Source organism: Centrocercus urophasianus, unplaced genomic scaffold (genome assembly GCF_019232065.1).
Source record: "Centrocercus urophasianus isolate 14NV4802_14NV808 unplaced genomic scaffold, USGS_Curo_1.0 seq_1, whole genome shotgun sequence".
NCBI lineage: Eukaryota > Metazoa > Chordata > Aves > Galliformes > Phasianidae > Centrocercus > Centrocercus urophasianus.
The window spans coordinates 2,027,369-2,045,888 of NW_024884141.1; the positions used below are offsets into that span (position 1 = coordinate 2,027,369).

An 18,520-nucleotide genomic window follows, 5' to 3' on the forward strand; every position below is an offset into this window, starting at 1 on the left:
TCTATGAGTGCCAAGGCTTCTTCTTGAACCTATAATGTGAAGAAGTGGGTGGTGGATCCTCTACTTTTTGAATGATACTTAGTAAAACACACGAGGCAACTTTAAAACTGCTGGGAAAGAGGGGAATGTAGTCAGTGTAAACGATTTATCTAACAAGATTGTAATGGTGTTGTGTAATGTGAGAGAATTGCATGTTCCCTAGTATGTGAGCTTTTGCTGTGTGATCTATTTTAAAAAGATATCATTAAGTATTTCAGTAAAACACCATTGCTTCCTCCAGTTTCTGTATCAGATTGAGCTTCTCTTTATCAGTTCTAAGAATCTTAAAGCTTAATAAAACCTTACAGAAAGGCACTGCGAATACATCTCAAATGGCTTAAAATAGTGCATCTCAGCTTGTGATCAGCATCTCCTCTTCCCTCCTACTTTCCACATGAGATTAGAGGACCAAATGTTAAAGTTAAAAGGACCAAATGAGGAGCTCTTTGAAGGACCCGTGAAGTCCTTTCCTTCCCTGAAGAGCTCAAGTGCCCATGGCAGCTTAGGAAACTTCACTGAAAAGTAATCCCATTGCAGCACGCACTGTTTTGTTCATCATATAGAGTACTGTCTGCTTCCACCCCTTTCTGAGCAATTCTGGTTGCATGTCTTTCCCAGTGTGGTTATAATAAAATGTTAGCTGTTAAGAGCCCTTGCTACTCTGAGGAGTTGGTTGTGTCTTATGATGACAGCTCGTGTCAGCTGTGCATTACGGAGGTGGCTATCTCAGGAAATGTGAGAGGCATCTCCTTAACTCCCTGTGCTATTTCCCCCTCCTCACGGTCTTGAGAGGCTGTTACGTGCGAGGAAGCATGTGTGGTTTGTGATGCTACTGAAAACTCTGCCAAAGCAATGGGTAGCTGCAGAAATAGTGATGTTAGATGGTGCCATGGAGGATGAGGGAATCATTACAGCTGCAAAAGACTCTAAGATACTCTGTTCTGGCCATCACCATGCCTACTAACCCGTGCCCTCGAAGTTGCAAGTATGCAAGGGCTTATGCTTAAAAATAAATGATAACAAAAAATTTTAAATAGATTAATTTCAATTAGTAAACAGCAAAATACCACTGTATGTGTTATGCAAGTGGACATACATTAAAAAACCACACATTTGTAGTAGGACTCTGGAAGTGCTGCGTGGCTTTCAGAGAGGAAGCCCAGTTTCTTTGAGCCCATATTTGCTCAGCTCCATTGTGTTCCTGCCACTCTGAGCAGCCGTGGGCTTGGGCACATGACCCAGGAAATTGTTGAGGCTGAAGAATAACTGTTTGTGCTGGGTAATTTTTCAGGCAGATCAGTCCCCTGGATATGTTCATCACACAGCTGCACAAACAGCTGAAGAGACTCAGGTATGGGGCACTGGGCTTAAGCAGATCCGCCCTGAAGGGTGGTCTGTTGTGAGAGGTGAAAGAATGACAACAGTTGGGGTTGGAAAAGACCTCTGAAGGTGATCAACTTGGTCTTTGGCCACAGTGCAAGAAATCAAAATGTAAGCTGTTCTTGAAAGGATTATCTGACTTGCTGATGTCTGATAATAGAAGTTCTTGAAGTAGATAGATAATAGAAGTTCATGGTGTGGTGGATTTTTAAACAGTGAAGTAGAAAACAGAAGTTATAATTAGAAATTGTTTACTTAAAACATTAGGAGGGAACCTAAATTTAATTAAGAAGAGGTCAGATTATCTTAGACGATTATTTTTCCAGGCAAAAATGGTCCAATTTTCTGATTTAGGCATATATTTTTCTTGTCACTGGCTTTCAGAATGCTTTTGGAACTTGGGAACATAGTACAAATAATTAAAAAAAAACAGTAATCAAACCTAAATCTTTGTTTGTTTGTTTTCTTCTCTAGTTCAAATGATATATATTAGTAATGTAAGAATAAAAAGTACTTTTCCACCATGTATAAATGTATGTAAATAACTGCTTGCATGGTCTGAGAGGGCCAGTATTTGAGCTGACTCTGCTCAGATGCTGCTGTGCACTCTCAGGTGTTGATTGGCTGTGGTGTGCTGACTGCTGACACGCTTTTCTCTGTGGTGAAAATGCATGTGATGTTCAGTGCTCGTTGCATATTTTCATTCTGTGTGTGCTCCTAGAGCATGTGTCAATCCCAAGAAGTGTAGTAAACAGAGCAGTTTTTGCAGGAGTTGCTTGTAACAAAAAGGTGAAGTGCAATCTGTCCTTGCATGTATGTGTTGTATGACATGTATGTGTGCATCCAATTATACTTTTTAATGGTTATCATTAGGTACAATTTTTATGGATGATTGAAATTTTGTACTGAAAATGGAGATTAAGCAGCTCTGTTATAAATGATGGTGGCTGACACTGTGGGGTTATTTCTGAGTCACGGAAATACATTCCTGAGGAGCGTCCAAGAGTTTAAGTAAGGCTTCTTTCCCATGAGTGTATGACATTTTGCACAGAAAAGGCCTGACTCTCTGGGATTCTTTGACCCTCACACACTGTGTATATTTTACCTTTATACATGCAAACAGGCAGGGCATAAATGAAAGCTTAGCAAGCTGTAGCTTTTTATAACTTAACATATCTTTGTACGATGGTTGGCGAAAAGTATTTGTTAGGAACACCGGGTTTCCAGTCTGCTTGTGTTTTTCTCCTCCAGTGATATTTTAGGGAAAGGAACTGTCAGTTTCACTTATATGATGATAGCACATGCTTTCAGCATTGATTTGAGGTAATCTCCCTTTCCATATGCCTATTGTCAACTCACCCACTTGCTGAAACCACGAGAGGTCCTTGCAAGTGACTCGTGGTAAATCTGAGCATGCTACAATTTCTTGCAGTTGCTAAAGAAGTCAGTCTAGCTCAAAGTAATTCTGCTGCAGTAGTGGGAGAACCCTTCTCTTTATTTCAGTTATGAGAATGTTATTTCTACATCTTTCAATCCGTTCCCTTCCTGTCTCAGTGCTTATCAGAATTTCGTCTTATTCTGGGATTCTTTTTAATTTTACCAGCATGAAAACAAATACAAGTATGTAATAAATACAATTTTCACCACTATTTCTGAATACAGCAGCTTTCAAGATGGCACATGGCACAGAATCTTGTGTTTGGAATATTATTCCAGCTACTTGTGCTTTTCAGGACTGAAACTATTTGAACACCTGTAAACTTCCAAAGACAAATATCTATTGCAGAATATTTGGTAATATCAAACTTTGTAATTCTTCAGTGATTATGAACTCTGGGATAGAAAGAGGCAAACAAAAATCCTCACAGTAAAGGTGAAATCTTGAATGATATTTGTAATATAAGCTAAGGACTTGTGAACTCAGAAGTCTAATAGGACACATCTGCACAGACTATTAAGAAATTGTATTGGTTTTTTTTTAGTATTTAATAAATCTGTAATACTCTTGTAGGATAAGTAACCAGATTTAAATTTCAGCTTACATATGGATTTAATGCTTAGAGATGTTAGTAATTTTGTAGTTTTTATTTGCACTGCTGTATTTGAAGTACATTTCAAATTCTACATTTCAAATGCATCCTGTTTTGAATAACTCACAGCCACTTGCTCCTCACTTTCATTCCTCAAAGTTGCACGGGGAGGAAGCACAAATTGTGCTGGAGGCCACGCTGTGTCATGGGCTGTGGTTTTGTTACAGCGGTGTGCTTCACTTTGGTTCAGTAGGGCAAAAGCCCAGCAGCCTCTTCCTGACCCTGTGCAGTCATCACTGAGTCACAGAATCAGAATGGTTTGGGTTGGAAGGGACCTTTAAGATCACGTAGTTCCAGCCCCCTGCTATAGGCAGGAACGCCTCCCTCTCGACCAGGATGCTCTCATCTTGCCATCCAGCCTGCCTTGAATGCTTCCAGGGAGGAGGCGTCCACAACCTCACTGGGCAACCTGTTCCAGTGTCTCACCACCCTCAAAGTAAAGAATTTCTTCCTAGTATCTAGTCTAAATCTACCCTCTTTCATTTTAAAAGTATTTCTCCTCGTCGTGTCGCTACATGCTCTTCTGAAAAGTCTCTTCCCAGTTTTCCCCTAGGCCCTTTCAGGTACTGGAAGGAACTTGGGGTGGAGTCTTTGGGATGGAAAATAGATGTGTTCATTTTTGTATGCATCTCTGTTCTAATAGAAGGCATATGGCAGCAATCATCCAGAAAAGTGCCCCCAAACAGGAGTGATGCCTACAGTAGTTGGCATTGTCGGAAAGGAATCCATGAACCAAAACATGTAACCACCATGAAGAACTCATTAGTTTGTAGTACTGTCACAGTGACACAATCCTAGAACTTAGAACTAGCTTTAAGGTGTAAATTCTAAATCTGGTTAAGTACAATTCACTGATGTAATATAAAACACTTGAATTTGTTATCAGAATACCTTGACACTGCTTCTTCCTGGACTCTGTGTTAAATACATTTTTGTGTTTATACTATGCATGTAATTATCTGAAAATTGAAACAGATAGAAATTTGGCAAGTTGTTTATATTTCTGAGGTGAATGAATGTTTACAACAACAACGAAAAAGCCCTACATAGCATATGAGAATTTCAGGGCCTCAAATTCAGTTCCATGGGCCCATTTTGGCTATTTCAGAAGAATTTGCTTGAATCTGATGCATTAAAAAGAAACTGGAAAAGTTTACTCTTTGTAGTTTATATATTTTAAAGCTGTTCCTAGAAAAATATGGGATGAAGTTGGAGTGTGTGTAGAACAAATGCTGAAGTGTCTTTTTCTTCTCATTTGAAGTGTACTGAGTGTGTGTGAGGGGAGGTTTGAGGTTGCATTCACAAGCACTGGATGTTATCTAGAGTGTTATTTGACTTGAAGTAATTTTGTCTGTTTTTTTTCCTCAAGTCAAGGCTACATGTATAAAATATATATGTTGGCTGTTACAATTTTCAGCAATCCTACTGTAAAACAGCAGACCAGGGGGAGGAGATGACTTCCACGTGAAGGCAGAAAGCTCTTCCTGCATCACGGATGCTTGTTTTGGCCTCTCCACTCCCCAGATGCAACTTGCAGTGAATCTTGCAGGAATATGATTCTCTTTAAGAAGCACAGCTTGGTTGAATTTGATTGAAAGCAGATTCTTATATTAGAGTTATGTAGGGATAGGAAATGAAACTCAAAAGCATAGGAATATTTTCTGTGAGTCTATTAATTGCTAGAGTGAATGCTTATGAATGTAGTCTCGGCCAGACTGATAATACAGTCAGAAAGAGGAAAATAAATTTAGATTCTGGAATTAAGAAATGAGGGTCACTGCAGCTAATGGAAGAAAGCTGCCAGGATCAGATTTTGTGTGAAGCAAAGTTTCATCCTTCAGTTTTTGAGAGTATTATTCCCTGGAGAAGTTGAGCATTGGTGGAAGTAAGATTAAGAACATGATTAGGTAACTTGACAGTGATGGAAACAGCACTGGACAAATGCTGTGGTTGTCCAGAATCAACTGTTTGAAGTACAGGAAATTTAGAGCTGAGCTCGGCAACCCTTGTGGGTCCCTTCTTATGTGGAATGTTCAACGATACTGTAGTTGAAATCACATTGATAAGAAAACGATGCTAAATGAAAAGAAAAATAAGGCAAGAACATTAAATAACTCATGTGAATGATAATCAAACCAGGACAAAAAGTTACCATTAGCATTCAAGTTAGATTGGAAAACTGAATGAGAATTAGGTAAGCTCAGTGGTTTGATACAATTGTACATTTCATTATATTCACTTATATTTACTCTGTGGTTGTAAATACCCTGAAAAGTTATCTTGTACCCAAAGAAAGTGCTGTAAGCTGAGAAAGGTGAAATAGCTGCTAAATCCCTCTAGAAAAAGCATGACTGACATGCTAAAACAACCCAACACAAAAACAACCTTAATTATAGAAACATGAAAGCATTTCTACATTATTTTTGTTCAGTTCCTTTGAATGGAAACAGAATTGTGTAGACCACACAGTCTATAAAGGTTACTCACTCTTTGGATGTTTCTGGGAGTATTTGTCTGTGGGAAGCAGTAATGAAATCAAGCACTTGCAAGGTCTGGTTTATGTTTGGGATTGCAAATTGGCTTTTGAAATTGGTTGTGCACTAACTTTTACTCCAATGTTTACTTGATTGAATTCCACTTCTTTAGCACTATTCTAGACTATGTATTACTCTCATAATAAGCAGAAAGTATATCTAGATTTTTTACATTTTACTATTCCAAGCAGTTGGGTGTTTTTCTGTCATTTGTATGAATTTATCATTGATTTAGAAAAAAACACTAGGTAAACAGATACCACTTTATGCTGATCGTGACTGATAACTCAGGGCTTACGCTTTAGAAGCCAAGATGCACCACTCGGCTGCCCACAGAGCCCCATGCATGGTTAGTTTTTGATGGACCAATTGCTTTCAGAAGAGAAACTTCAGAATATACTGTTACATTTTTGGACTTTATTCTCTCACATGCGTTCTCACACGGCAGTGGCTTCCTGAAAAGAGGATTAAGAAAGGCTATTTCGTTGCTCCGTTACAGCGTGCTGCCGCTTTGTTTGCAATGGTTAAGACATTATTTAAAATGGAGAGAGGCATGACAAGTGCTTTGTGAGAAGAGAAGTGAAGTGTTGCAGGAGTGCCCAACTATATGTGCATATAAGGAATTTATGAAGTAGAAAGTCTTAGGGTTTAATTTTCTACCATGCTGTTCTGACTCCAGCAGGTGATCCCCATCTTGGCTCAGTGATGATCTGCATTTTGCAATTGTATCATTCAGCTGTGATCATTCATCAGTGCTTTATCTCGCATCTACACGATCTCTTGTTTAATAACATTTATTACTCTTCCCTTTGATTTTATCTGTTCAGAGATTGCTTAAGGCTTGCTGTCAGAAACGCTCATGTGGTGTTAGTGGAGTAGGTGTAGCAGAACTGGCAAAATGCCCAATACAGATCTGACAAATTGTTTCATGTGTTTTCGTAAAGCCTGTCAGTTTTGAAGTGGTAGAAATGTTGTATTGCTTCAGAAGTTATCTCATTTAGAGTAGAAAATTAATTATGTGGATGACAGATTACGACAGAAGATCTCACCAGTACTTGGAAAGCTCATGACATTTTGCCCAAATGCAGTGGATTTCAAATACAGAGAATCGTGGAATCACCAAGGTTCAAAAAACCTCCGAGACCACCCAGTCCAACTGTCCACCTACCACCAATATTTCCCCAGTAAACCATGTCCCTTAGCGCAACATCTAAACATTTCTTGAACACCTCCATTGGCAGTGACTCCACCACCTCCCTGTGCAACCCATTCCAGCACCTGACCAATCTTTTGGAGAAGAAATCTTTCCTAACATCCAACCTGAACCTCTCCTGGTGCAACTTCAGGCCATTCCTTCTCATCCTATCACTGTTACATGGGAGAAGAGGCCGGCACCCACCTCACCACAACCTCCTTTCAGGGAGCTGTAGAGGGTGATAAGGTGCCCCCTGAGCCTCCTCTTCCTCAGACTGAACAATCCTGGTTCCCTCAGCCATTCCCTGCAAGACTTGTGCTCCAGACCTCTCACAGTTTTACTCTCCTCTGGACACGTTCCAGAGCCTCAATGTCTTTCAGTGCGGGGCCCAAAGCTGATCACAGTACTCAAGTTTCAGCCTCACCAGAGCTGAGTACAGAGGGCTGATCACCTCTCTGCTCCTGCTGGCTGCACTGTTTCTGATACAAGCCAGGATGCCACTGGCCTTCTTGGTCACCTGGACACACTGGCTCATGATCAGCCAACTGTCAACTAGCACCCCACCTCTGTTTCTCCCCTACAATCTTACAGCCACTCAGCCACAAGCCTGTAGCATTGCCTGGGGTTGTTGCGGCTGAAGTGCAGGACCTGGCACTTGATCTTGTTGAACCTCATCCCATTCACCGCAGTCCAGCTATACATCCTGTTCTGACACTTCCTCCCAACTTGGTGTCATCTTCAAACTTACTGAGGGTGCACTCGATGCCCTCATCCAAGTCATCACTAAAGATATTGAAGAGAAGCCCCAGTACTGACCCCTAGGGAAAACCACTCATGACCGGTGGCCAGCAGGACGTAACTCCATTCACCACCACCCTTTGGTCCCAGCTCTCCAGACAGTTTTTTCTCAGCGGAATGTACCTGTCCAAGCCATGGGCTGCCAGCCTCTCTGTAAGAAGGACACTGGATTTCTGTAGAGTTGTTATAAATGTTACAATTTAACAGGATTTACCACGGACAGAAGGTAAAAACATTGCACAACTTGAAATGTCCATGGAGAGGCGGTTCAATTTTAGGGTCCAAGGTGCAGGTCACTGGGCATACATCTTCTGGAATCAGTGGAAATTTGAGCTTCATGAAAGATGACCACCATTTTCCATAAATTGTCATGCTTTTATACAAAAACAAACAATATTTTCAACCTAAAACATCTTTATACTTTTGAAACTCTCATAATGAAGTTTTTCTGTGAGAATCATGCAACTTGTTTAATCCTGAACTGACAGCATCAATTGTTCCAAAGCTGTTTGTTCTGCCGGAACTCACAGTGCCTTGTGTTCCTTGCTGGTGTCTCCAGTCTCTGCGTTGTGTTGCAAATCAAGGAGGTTGTGACTAAATACAGATGTTGGTTGTTGGAACTACCTCATCCTATCTAAGTGAGCTGGTTCGTTCTTAAAGATGTGATGTAGAAGGCTCTATTGGGAAAGGCATGAGGGATTGTGAGGCAGGATTCTCAAAGTTTGCAATACAGCCAGGCCTTCTGCAGGATTTTGGAGTTCATTTTTCCTTTATCCTTCCCTTCATCCTTCTCTTTATTTTCTACAGTGTTATTGAGCTGTTTGACAGACATAGAAGATGCATTCTGTTCAGCACAGTGAAGTTTAAAAATCAGTGGATTTCAGAAACTTGTGCTGAGGTTTGCACAGATGCATGTTTTAGTATTTTTAGTGCATTGTTTTTAGGGACACAGTAATACCATTTTTATGAATATTGAGACCACAGAACACCATTGTAATCACACAGTCAGATAATTGCATATTCACGAAATCATTGGGATTAGAAAGGACCTGTGGAGAGATCATCCAGTCTAGCCCCCATATGGTTAGCACTGGCCAGTGAATCTCTGAATCTCACTGTGCACAAAATAGTCTAATCATGTTTGGTTAATTAATCTTACTAACAGGAGAAGAAGTTGGCATCTCGCTGGTCTGCAATTTGGCAGATTTCAAGGGTCAAGCTATTGCATTGAGGAGCAGTCTTTGTTCATCCAGGCTGTTGTGGTGGTGCTGCAGCTCTTGAGTAAGCCAAAAGCTTTCAGACACAGATGTGCTTGATTCTATTGTGAGCTGTCTGTTCTGTACATCAAAGTGCTCTTTGTTGCTGCCTTGCTAGAAACACTAACATTTTTCTCAGGAAAATCTGCTGTGCTAGCCCCAGAAGACAAGAAGCTCAAGATGCCCAAGGAGGCTGTGGATGCCCCATCCCTGGAGGCATTCAAGGCCAGGCTGGATGTGGCTCTGGTTAGCCTGGTCTGGTGGTTGGCAGCCCTGTACATAGCAGGGGGGTTGAAACCAGATGATCATTGTGGTCCTTTTCAATCCAGGCCATTCTATGATTCTGTGATTCGAGAGGTAAGGAAAGTAGACATGGGATGGTGAAAAAGCCTGACAGCTTCTATGATTTGCACTCAAGGAGGACAGCAAATCTACAACTGTGATGGAGAGATAGAGAACATATGAAAGCTGGTGCAGTACTCGGGAAAATCACTTGCTAAATCCACTACTGATACAATCAAGTAGCAAGTGTCTGCTGCAGCCTTCCTCTACCGTGTCTGGGTGGAAGTGCAGTTTATAGCAGTGAACAGCAGAGATATGGCTGATATCATTAGCAGCTCATGGTTTTAGGGCCAAAGTCCTATGCATGAAAGGATGTAGCTGTCACCCATAATAACTGTTGTAAGCTAACGGTGACTCATTCTGCGACATGATCATGAACTACAATGATTTCTCGCCTGGGGCATGAAATAGTAATAGAAAGCAATGACTCCTGTTAGTAGAACTAGTCATCAGATCAGATTGCAGGTGGCTGAGGATAATGAAACTTGACAGCTATTTTCACATCAGCTCTTTTCATATGACTTGTAGTATCTTTGTCTGATTACCCAGAGAGTTTCTGTGATTTCCATCCCCTGTAATTAGCATAAAATTATAGAAAATTTTTTACCTAGGTATTTTATTATTGGGGAAAAAACAAAAACAAAAACAACAAACCCACAATATTAATTTTATGAAAACAGTTAATTGAGAAGATTGCTGTTTACATGCATATTACGTGCAGGTAGAATAGAGATAGTCTGCTCACCCTTTTTCCATGATCTTAGGTATAAGGCCATTGGGGTATAAGGCTGTTACATTAACCCACATATTTTCCATTGTTTGAAAATATTTGGGTTTTTTATAATCATTTTTATTAAAAGTGAACTTCATTAAGATAGGTTCTTACCAGTAAGAGTCACAGAAAGCATTTTTATTGGAGCAATAACATCCTGAAATAAAGTTTTGGAACTACAGCCAATAGCTGGCAATTTTCTCAGTTTACACCACATTATAGTTACAGTGCTGTTGTGCAGCTTTTGGATTTATGTCTAAATCTAGGTAGTTGACTTTTTTTTGGGGGGGAGGAGGGAGAGGAGGCAAAAGATACGCATGGGAAAGAAGCAGAATGGCATTTGGGAACCAAGAATTGTTTCTTGTGTCTGAATTAGAGGCAAATCTGGAGAATGGATCAACTAATCACAAATCTAAACCACTATCTTCCTACCACTACTCATCTAGGTACACAGAGGTTGAAAAAGTGCTTGTAAGCTCTATCAGCAGAGAAAGCAAGAGGCTTTTCTGTGGGTAGATAGCAGGGTGGCGTTATTCAGAATTAAAGCAATATGTGAAATGACTTTTTCTTCTGGGTCATGTATTTAAAGGGTAAAAGTCTGAGACCACATTTTCTTTGTAAATTTTGGAAGAGGTTGACTCAAGTAACAATTACTGGAGAGACTGGCTTTATTGACTTTCAAGTCAAATATCATCTGAGTTTTAAGTTTCCCATGGTATTTACCAATTAATTTGTCCTCACACAGACTGCAGCCGAGTGTTCTTTCTTTCTCCAGTGTGCAGCCTTCAAGAACTGCAAGCAGTAACCTTTTTTTGTCCATAGCTTTAGCTCTCACATGGATTGCTAAGTGCTTCATCAATAAGGTGATGGTTTTCACATCTCAGGAATAGCCTTGAAGTCAGGTGTTGATGTGCTAGTGGTCCAGACACCCTCGAAGCCTCTGTGAAATGGATTTAACACTATCCAGTGTTGACACTCTAAATACCACAGGCAGCTAGTATCCCTAGTGTGTCCCCTTTATATAGATTACATATATCTTCAGTGCTTTTCCTTTTTAATCATAACATTTGGGATACTTTAAAGCAGACTTAGGTTCCACTGTTCTTCTGACTGTGTGGGACAATCAGCAGCCTCCGATTAGAGACTTTTTTAGCCCAGAAAATCTGACTATAAACATCACTGTGGTTATAAGAAAATGAGTGTCATCTACAGGTGGGTATGTTCAGATGTTGAGAAACAGCATATTGCAGCCCCAGAAATGCTCAGCTAATGCTTCCAAGTCAGTTCATACCCCAGCAGTCAGAGCAACCTTACTGCTATCACCTGCTGACCCCAAAACTTCCAGGTAAATCAGGAGTCCCTGACCTGCTCCTGCTTTGTGCATCAGGGACAGCTGGAAACTGTTTAACATTGCTTCATGATGCTGCTTATGTGAGGACTGTGCTTTCCTGGAAGAAAAAAAAAAAAAAAAAAGGCTTTGTCACCCATGAAAATGAGAAAAAAATCAAAGAATAGAATCATAGAATGGTTTGGGTTGGAAGGGACCTTTAAGCCCATCCAGTTCCAACCCCCTGCCATGGTCTGGTTGCCCACATCAGCTCAGGCTGCCCAGGGCCCATCCAACCTGGCCTTGAGCACCTCCAGGGATGGGGCACCACGGCTCTCTGGGCAGCAGTGCCAGGGCCTCTCAGCTGTCTGAATAAAGAACTTGTTTATATCCAATCTAAATCTTTCCTCTTTTGGCTTTAAACTAATTCCCCTTGTCCTATCACTATGTATCCATGTGATAAGTTAATTCCTTCCTGTTTATAAGCTCCCTTTAAGTATTGGAAAGCCGCAGTGAGGTCTCTCCTCAGCCTTCTCTACTCCAGTCTGAATAAGCCTGAAATGCCTGTGAAATTTTGTCAGGAGGTTTCCTTTTTTGTTAAGGTTTAGTATAATGCAGTGATCGGTATAATACAGCAAAGTGCAATGGAATGAACTACAGCATGAAATTACAGCACTCACCTTACACGACAAATCTGCTAACCTGGCATAAGGAATTTTTCTTGTACCTTCTGTGCGTTTCTCCAAACTTGTTAAAATATTCAGGGCGGATGACTCTCATTAGAAACATTTAGGTTGTCTGCTCCTTGTAGCTGTTACTGCAGCTGGAACGTTTCAAGGTCTGTGTGTTCCTAAGCACAATTTGTTGACCTTGTATCATGAATCAAAAAGTGACGGATTTGCAAGAAAATCCCAAACTAGACTTCCTGCTTGCTAGCTACTATTTTGAGGCTCAATTCACTCAGAATTATATTTCTGTAGGCCTCAGCGTTTTTTCTCACTTTTAGAGTAGTTATTCTTCATATTTAAAACAGCCATTGAATGTTGTAGATACTGAGGATGCAGCCTAGAAATTTTATAGAACATGGAAAAGTTTATTTGGAAAAGCAGGCTTATTTTGAAAGCAGCTTAATTTTGGAATACAGCGACCATTGACTTTCTGTATGTTGGAGATGCAATAAGCAGACAAGGGCTGGACTTTACATGTAGAACCATGCTTTTTATGTAGAAGAATCTACATGGTCTAGCTGTACATTTTACTGTCCTTGAGTGTTGTGTAGAGACTGGGCCGGAAGCAGCTCTTTAGCAATGGTGTCAGATACTCCCAGAGCATTGCTAAGAGATGTTTGCTTCTACTGCTTCTAAACCTCTCTGATAAGGGAGGTTCCACAAGCTTGCGGGTGACTTGTTGCAGTGAACCACTGCCCAGTGAAGGAAGCTCTTCCTAACATCCAACCTATGTTGTCCTCGCTGTAGTTTATTTCAGTTCTCCTATAGCAATGGCCAATGATATATTTATCAGTATGTGATTTTGACTTTGTGTATATTTGAAAATAGTTCTATTTATCATCAGTTACCTCTGTGTTTAGTTTCAGCAAACAGCTGTTAATTTTTCCAACATTCATGCCTTGCATGCCTGTTATTTTCAGTCTCCTTCTACACTGTGTACGCTGTCTTGTTTTGCCTACACTTTCCTTTAACAATAGTGCCCAAAATTAAATTGCGAGATTTTAATAACACCAGGTTATTAGTGAAATATATTGCTACATCTTACCTCCTCTGATTCTAAACGAGTCCATAATTCTATTTCATAGGGTTTTCTGCAGCATCTATGGAGTTTGTTATACTCTTGTATTGTCTATGTAGTTGTTTCTACTTTTCTATATTTTTTGAGTAGATGTGTCTATATGTGATTTTTCCTGCCAAGTACTTTGTATTTATTTTAATTGAATTTCATCTTGTTGACTTTGGACAATTCAATCACATTATGTGAAGACCTAAAGGATTTTGTTAATTTGTAACATAATCTCTATTCTGTCGTTAGGATCATTAATGAAAAGGGATGCAAAACCTTTCAGCTGACCTCAGTTAAAATTCCTTTGTAGCTGAATAATGAACTGCTAACATTGAGTTTTCTTCTGTATTGTGTTTGAGCAGTTCTGTGCCCAATTTCTTAATGAACATATGCAACTGCCACATAGGTGCATTCAGGTACAGATGAATTACACTTCCTCCTTTACTGAAAACATCTGTCAAATAAGAAAGTTACAATGGTTTTAATATATTTGTTGGCAAAGTTGACTTTTTATCATTTTATCTAGATATTTATAAACTTGATGTTTCAAATAATTTATTCTAGTATTGCTATGAATATTAGATGTTGCCTGGCTGACAACCTGGCACTGCAACCTCAGGAATTGTGCAGATGATACAAAAAAAGATGAGAAGGGTGCCTGTAGTTGGAAATATTTCACTGTCCTCACTTCACCCAAATGCTTTCATATAGAGTGATTTCAGATGTAGGCTTTTGTGATGCAGAATTATGAAATGTGATAGTACTGGGGAAGGAAAAGGAATAACACACCGTGTTACAATATCTTGTCTGACATAATTTGAAGTCATATATCAGAGAGCTTTGAGAACAGAAATAGTCTCATTGTAGGACTTTCGTCCTCTGTAGCTCACTATCAACTCTGCCTATTCAAGCTTTCTGATCTGTATCTACATGCAGCGTCCTAATCTACTCTTCTACATCTGTTTGTTGCCTTCCAATATGTAATGCCAACATTCCCCTTTTTTTCCCACTTACACTGTCCATATTTTTTCTTGCTCAAAACCTCTTGAACCCTTGAAAATAAGTGCAAGTATTTTCTAAAATTCTTGTGAGTTGTCTGCAAGTTATTTTTCTCATAACTGCTGGTATGAATGTAGGCCAATATATTTGCACAAAACGGTGTTTGCTCACTCTCAAGCTCTGTCTGGCAAAAATATGGATTAAGGCTGGTTATGGATTTAAAGCATGATATGGTTGTTGCTGACGATGCTGCGTGTGCAAGCAGTTCTACAGTCGAGACACAGCAGCTGTTGCTGTGTCAAGGAGAACAACGATGCTGCTGTAAGGCTTCGTCCTCTGTCATCTTCCATACTGCTGGCACTGAGGTCTCTCTCCACTCCTTTGCCTGTGATCCAGCCATCTCTTTATCTAAATTGGCAGAAAACACCATTTTGACTTTGTCTTTGTTTTTTCCTCCCTGGGTTAAAGATGGAGAAAAATGCAATGTTTAAATTTCCATTCTGCTCTCTTATTTATTCTTATTCATTTTTATTCTAGTGTTGTTTTAATTATTATTACCTTTATTTATTTATTTTCCTATTTATTATTTAATTCCTTTGCTGTGTCTGCCATCCCACCACCCTATCCTGTATTTGTGTTTTTTTTCTTCTGACTTTCACAGGACTGACCCAAAGTCCATTATAAGCAAGGGAATCCTTTTTGGGGTGTTCAGACAAGCTTTCATTTGTGCTGTTGAAGCATGTAAATAAAGTGTAACTTTTATAGGAGCAGTTGTAAAATCTTCGCGATCCAGAACATAAAGGAGAAGCGTGATGGTTGATGCAATAACCCTCTTTCTCCTTCTTGTAGGTCCTTTTGTTCTGCATCACATCTGCTCTGTTCATGTTCTTTTTCAGGTATGTTGCTCATATGTCTGTTTATGTTTTTAAAGGTTAAGTAGCTGACTTGATTTTCAGTATTCTTATGAAAACTTGAGTATATTCCTGACTCAAGACTTCTGAGTTGAATGGAGTGCTTCTATGGCATTAAAAGCTCATGGCTATGAACATAATTGGGCTAAAAATGGAAATGCTGAGTTAAATGCTTTAAATCTTCTGGAGATTTCACTGATTACTTAAGGAGTTTCTTCTCATTTTGTAATTAACACCCTGGAGACCCATCTATAGTATGGAAACTGCTGAAATACTGCTTTATTACAAGCTCTCACTGAGCTTACTGCAGGGAAGACAACTTTTTCTTCTGATAAAAAACTGGAGAATAGGAAGTGGAGATTTTTATAGTCTTAAATAATACCAAATGTTTGATGTGCATGGGGCTACAACTGATTCACATTATTTTTTTCACACATTATCAGCTGTATTCCTTTCTTAAAACACTCAGTAGTGACTCAGATTATACACTGCTTTTATAACTGTTTTTCTCCCGGTTTGCAAGATGCATGTAATAAATTATTTACCTTCTCAAAGTTTCTTTTTTAAATACCAGGCTCCCCACAATTGCTGTTTTATATCTCTGGTTGGACAATTGCTTGTTAAAGTAACCTTTGACAACAACCCTTTGCCTTGGAATTTTCAATGGCTTGCAGCCATCAGTGATTCTTCAAGCCATATGATCCCCAGATAATTGCAAAACTCTAGAAATTGCTGCTTGTTTTTTTTAATTCCCTTACTTACAAATTACTTTCAGATATTGACCAATAACAGTCTGTGGATAGGGGAAAGCTATTAATTTGAGAGTTTCTAAAAAGCATTCCTCCTTTCATCTACCACCAGGCTTCTTGTTGTATATTGTCCTGCTTCCAGCATTATAGCCCAGCAACCTCTGAAAAGTTTAGAAGTTGGTTGAAAAGCTAGTAGAGTTGAAGTTGGACACCTGTCTGTATGAATGCTGATGAAACAAAAGCTGGGCAAAGGTATAAATGCTGTGTGATTATGGAGGAAGCTCGCTGTCTCCTGTTTATGTCTTCATAACGAACCAGTTTGAACAGAAAACCTGGAAGCTGAGTGAGAACTGACCAGAGCCCAGAAATATTTGGTGAATTCCTTCCTGACCTGACAATGCAACATTGACAGTTGAACGAGTTCCAAGCCACTTTCTCTTCTAAAATTAGTCTCACTGTGCCAGGGGTGACGGATATCCTGTTGAGCAATCATCAGGAACACTTAATTCCTTTGTCTCTCTGGTTATAGCAGAGGAATTAAATTACAGGGCTGGGTGGTTTTGGGTCCATTAATTTGATTCTCAGAAGAAAATATCATGGTTTTTTGTTTTTTTGTTTTTGTTTGTTTGTTTGTTTTAAATAAACACCAACAAAAACAACACGATGGATAAGTTGAAATCGATTTATTTAAAAAACATCAGCACAAATCAGTTCATATTCTTTTTTCTGAGTTTAATCAGTATTGGGGTTAGAATATCCTTACAGAGATTGATGGTGTACACTCCCCAAGGAAACCAGAGCCAGAGCCTCTGTGTACAAGGTGTGTAGCTGTGTACATAAAGCTGTTGGGTGGGAGTGCATTTGCTTTGGAGAACAGACTTGGAATGGAGATGGATGCAAAATGCATATGTGATCTGAACAAATAAAAAGCTGGTCAGTTCTGGCAAGGTGGAGGTAATATGCTTGTATGCAAGTGTCTGTGGGGAATGAAAATTCCAACTGTAATTGTTGCAGATTTCCAGTGAGTGTAAGTCAACAGTGTCCCATCCCCATAATAAAAGGAAACACTGTCACAGGATGTATGAACAGGATTTGCACGTGGGAGGTGTATAAATTTGTCTTTTTGTTGAACTTTAGACTTAAGGTGTTGGCGCTGCTTTTTTTGGTTCTTTTTGGTTATCGCACTCCAGTAAGAACTTGGAATAGTGAGAAACTACAGAGTGTGATCTGAGTTGACTGAAAACAATTTATTTAGAAGGGTTTAGAAGATTGAGGTTGTTTAATTAAAAAATAAAAGGGATGACTAAATGTTTTCATGTCTGTATTATAACACTGCTGAAAAGTTGAAGAGGATAACAGTCTGCTGTCTCTGGTGTGACAGAAAGGACAGGACAGAACAGGGTATTTACTCTTACAGCAATGTATTGTAGCAGGGATTAATTCATGAAAATAGTGAGGAAGAAAATCCTAAGAAGGAAGCAGTGAAAAGATTCCCTGGTGAAGCTGAATGTTGTTCTGTCCTTTCAGATCTGCAGGAGCAGATTTTGGATAACTTGGTTAATTTTGCTTAGGGAAAGCAAGGGAAAATTTGTCTTCCTGAATTTGTTCCATGTTTTAATTCACATTAATAGCTCTCATGCTGTGAAATATTTAATGTGATAGCTGTCAAAGCCAGTAAAGCCTTTGGAAGAGGATAACTTTTGTGTGCTTTTCAGAATGCAATCTGAAAGATAGATCCAGGAGGAAGAAAATATTACAACTCTGTGCTGTAGATACCAGTAAATCTTGTAGAATGTATGGAGAGATCATTACAGAAGTTGTTTGGAAGATAGTTTAAGATAAATATTGTAATGAGATACTGAGAAACTTCATCATGCCAAAGAAGGAAATATCAAATAGAGAAGAATTTGCCTATTCTTCCATGGTGAGCAAGCAACGCAAAAATAATGGTGTGCAGCATCTCTGAAAATTAGGAAAGTGAGAAATGTAACTTTTCTAACACACATCAGATTAAACAGTTCTTCCACAATTTGTAATCACGGTAATAGAGTAGGAGAAAAACTCCTTCTCAATGAGTACAGACAACAGAAAAGTCAGTACAGCTGCCCTTGGAGTTGCCCAGTTTGTTTGGACTGGGATTGTGAGTTGGTCATTTTATCTAATGTGTGAATTCATCGTGATCACTTCTGGTAAGATTTTGGACAGTCCTCAGAGGAAGCCTCTCTGGGTCTACTCAGCCTTCTGCCTGGGTTAGATAATCTCCCTGTCTGTTTTGACATGTGAAATAGAAAGGAGTTGGAAGAGTCATCGCAGTGCTTTTCATGTGTTGAGTGG

The 18,520-nt window shown here is 39.5% G+C and overlaps 1 protein-coding gene across 2 annotated transcripts in view; it reads left to right on the forward strand.

Annotated features, from left to right (window-relative positions):
• The window catches only part of TMEM135 (transmembrane protein 135), a 166,416-nt gene that overhangs the window by 92,713 nt on the left and 55,183 nt on the right, over positions 1-18,520 (forward strand). For both annotated transcript variants that reach the window (XM_042810212.1, XM_042810295.1), the window contains one exon: positions 15,376-15,422. In XM_042810212.1, the coding sequence (XP_042666146.1) occupies positions 15,376-15,422 (47 nt within the window). The remainder of the gene's footprint in view (positions 1-15,375; positions 15,423-18,520) is intronic.